The 1,874-nt window shown below is 39.2% G+C and overlaps 1 protein-coding gene across 3 annotated transcripts in view; it reads right to left on the bottom strand.

Annotated features, from left to right (window-relative positions):
• Window positions 1-1,874, bottom strand: part of usp13 (ubiquitin specific peptidase 13) — a 37,947-nt gene that overhangs the window by 7,335 nt on the left and 28,738 nt on the right. For all 3 annotated transcript variants that reach the window (XM_016447806.1, XM_016447809.1, XM_016447807.1), the window contains 2 exons: window positions 466-658; window positions 255-339 (listed from right to left, as the gene is read on the bottom strand). In XM_016447806.1, coding sequence (XP_016303292.1) covers window positions 255-339; window positions 466-658 — 278 coding nt within the window. The remainder of the gene's footprint in view (window positions 1-254; window positions 340-465; window positions 659-1,874) is intronic.

Below are 1,874 nucleotides of genomic sequence, written 5' to 3'. Positions count from 1 at the left end.
TTAAAATATATTTTTATTTTCTTTATAATTTTAACATTTATACATGTTTTAAAAAAACATTTATACTCATACACTTCCTAAGAATTCAATCTTTTTTATTTTTTTTTCTGTTCTACATTTTCCAAATAATTATTTTGTGCTTGTCAACAACAAACGATACCCTCTGCAATCAGTCCGTCCACAATTAGTCTGATTGTAACACATGCACAAAATGAAAATGTGTAAATAAATAACAAACATTATAATCAGCATACCTGCCCTCTTTTTTCATATGACACACATAATGACCAGACATTGTGGATGCTCCCATGTGACTGATGAAGGCAAACAATTCGTAACCTTTGAAAAAGAAAAAGAAAAACAACATCAGCAATGAAATATCAAACCAGCAATGTATGCAGACAGTGTAATCCTCAGTATGTGTTGACCACTGTTTGTTGAACTCAGTATTCTGTAAGCACTTACGCCCGGGTCCATCTCTGACACGGGGGCTGGACAGGTCCTGATCTGGAGACAGCGAGGAGTCGCTGTGGGCATTGGCGTTTGAGAAGCTGTTATCGTTCGGCTCTGTGTCTGCCGTGTCTGACATAGCCTCACTCTCGTCCTCACAGTCTGGGTGTGTGAATATCCAGTCAAGCGCACGCTCCAAGTTGTTGTTCTGTAGTCAGACAAGAAGTAGAATACAGACAAAATGTGACCTCATGGTATTGTAACTCATTGTTTATTCATTGTAACTCAGACAAAATACTCTCATCACTTGAGAACAGCTAAATTCACAGACCAATAATGTGTAGGTAACTAACAACCTAACTGGACAAAAAACATGGCAAGCTTTAATTTCACAAGAAAACACCGAACACCAAAATTATATCCTCAGGCAAAGAGCCATTTTTAAATTGCTCAGACCAGTCGAAAGTCCTTGATTTAACTGAGGTCATTCTAGCGTGGTCAAAAGACTCATTTAGGCGTAGGCACTAATCTGAAATAGCACCGTGATTCACTGCAAATGCCAGCTCTGAAAGCAAATAAGTCCTGACGCCCTCATCCTTTCCTGGACAAATGTGAACGACGTAGGTTAAAGACGTCCACTTGTTACTGCGCTATTATTGGCTGCTTGAGAGGCTATTTTTACACACACATACACACATATCACAGACTTGAAAAACACCATCACAATGTCTAAAACACAAAAAGAAATATCCAAGAAGAAGCAGGTCCTACTATGAAGGAATACTGTTTAAACACTTGACAAGAAGATCTGAGAGGTTACACTAAACATAGGAGTTATACAGTTCATTAAAACTGAACTGAAAACTACAAATTCAAAATATTAAAGAGGAAATTATGGAGCAGCTCAAGTACAACTATGTAAAATGCACTTTTTTAAGACGTTTTGTATGAAAGAAGTCTTGTGTTCACTTTAAGTTAAAAAATTACTTTTAATAGGCTATATTTTAAAATGTCATTTATTCCTGTGATGGCAATGCTACATTTTCAGAAGAATATTGCTCCTGAAAGAACCATTTACCGGATCATCAAGAACTTCAAGGAGAGAGGTTCGACTGCAGTGAAGCAGTCTTCAGGACATCCCAGAGTGTCCAGCAAGCGCCAGGATCATCTCCTCCTGAGGAGTCAGCTACGGAATCGTGTCACCAGCAGTGCAGAGCTTGCTTAGGAATGGCAGCAGGTTGGTGTGAGTGCATCTGCATGCGCAGTGAAGCCAAGACTTTTGCACAACGGCCTGGTGTCAAGAAGAGCAGCAAAGAAGCCACTTCTCTCCAAGAAAAACGTCAAGGGCAGACTGAAATTCTGCAGGAAGTACAAGGATTGGACAGCAGAAGACTGGTGCAAAGTTATTTTCTCTGATGAAGCTC

This window comes from Sinocyclocheilus anshuiensis, unplaced genomic scaffold (assembly GCF_001515605.1).
Source record: "Sinocyclocheilus anshuiensis isolate Anshui unplaced genomic scaffold, SAMN03320099.WGS_v1.1 scaffold311, whole genome shotgun sequence".
In the NCBI taxonomy this organism is placed as follows: Eukaryota; Metazoa; Chordata; class Actinopteri; order Cypriniformes; family Cyprinidae; genus Sinocyclocheilus; species Sinocyclocheilus anshuiensis.
Note: the sequence above shows the minus strand (reverse complement) of the source record. Positions and strands in the feature narration are given on the sequence as shown.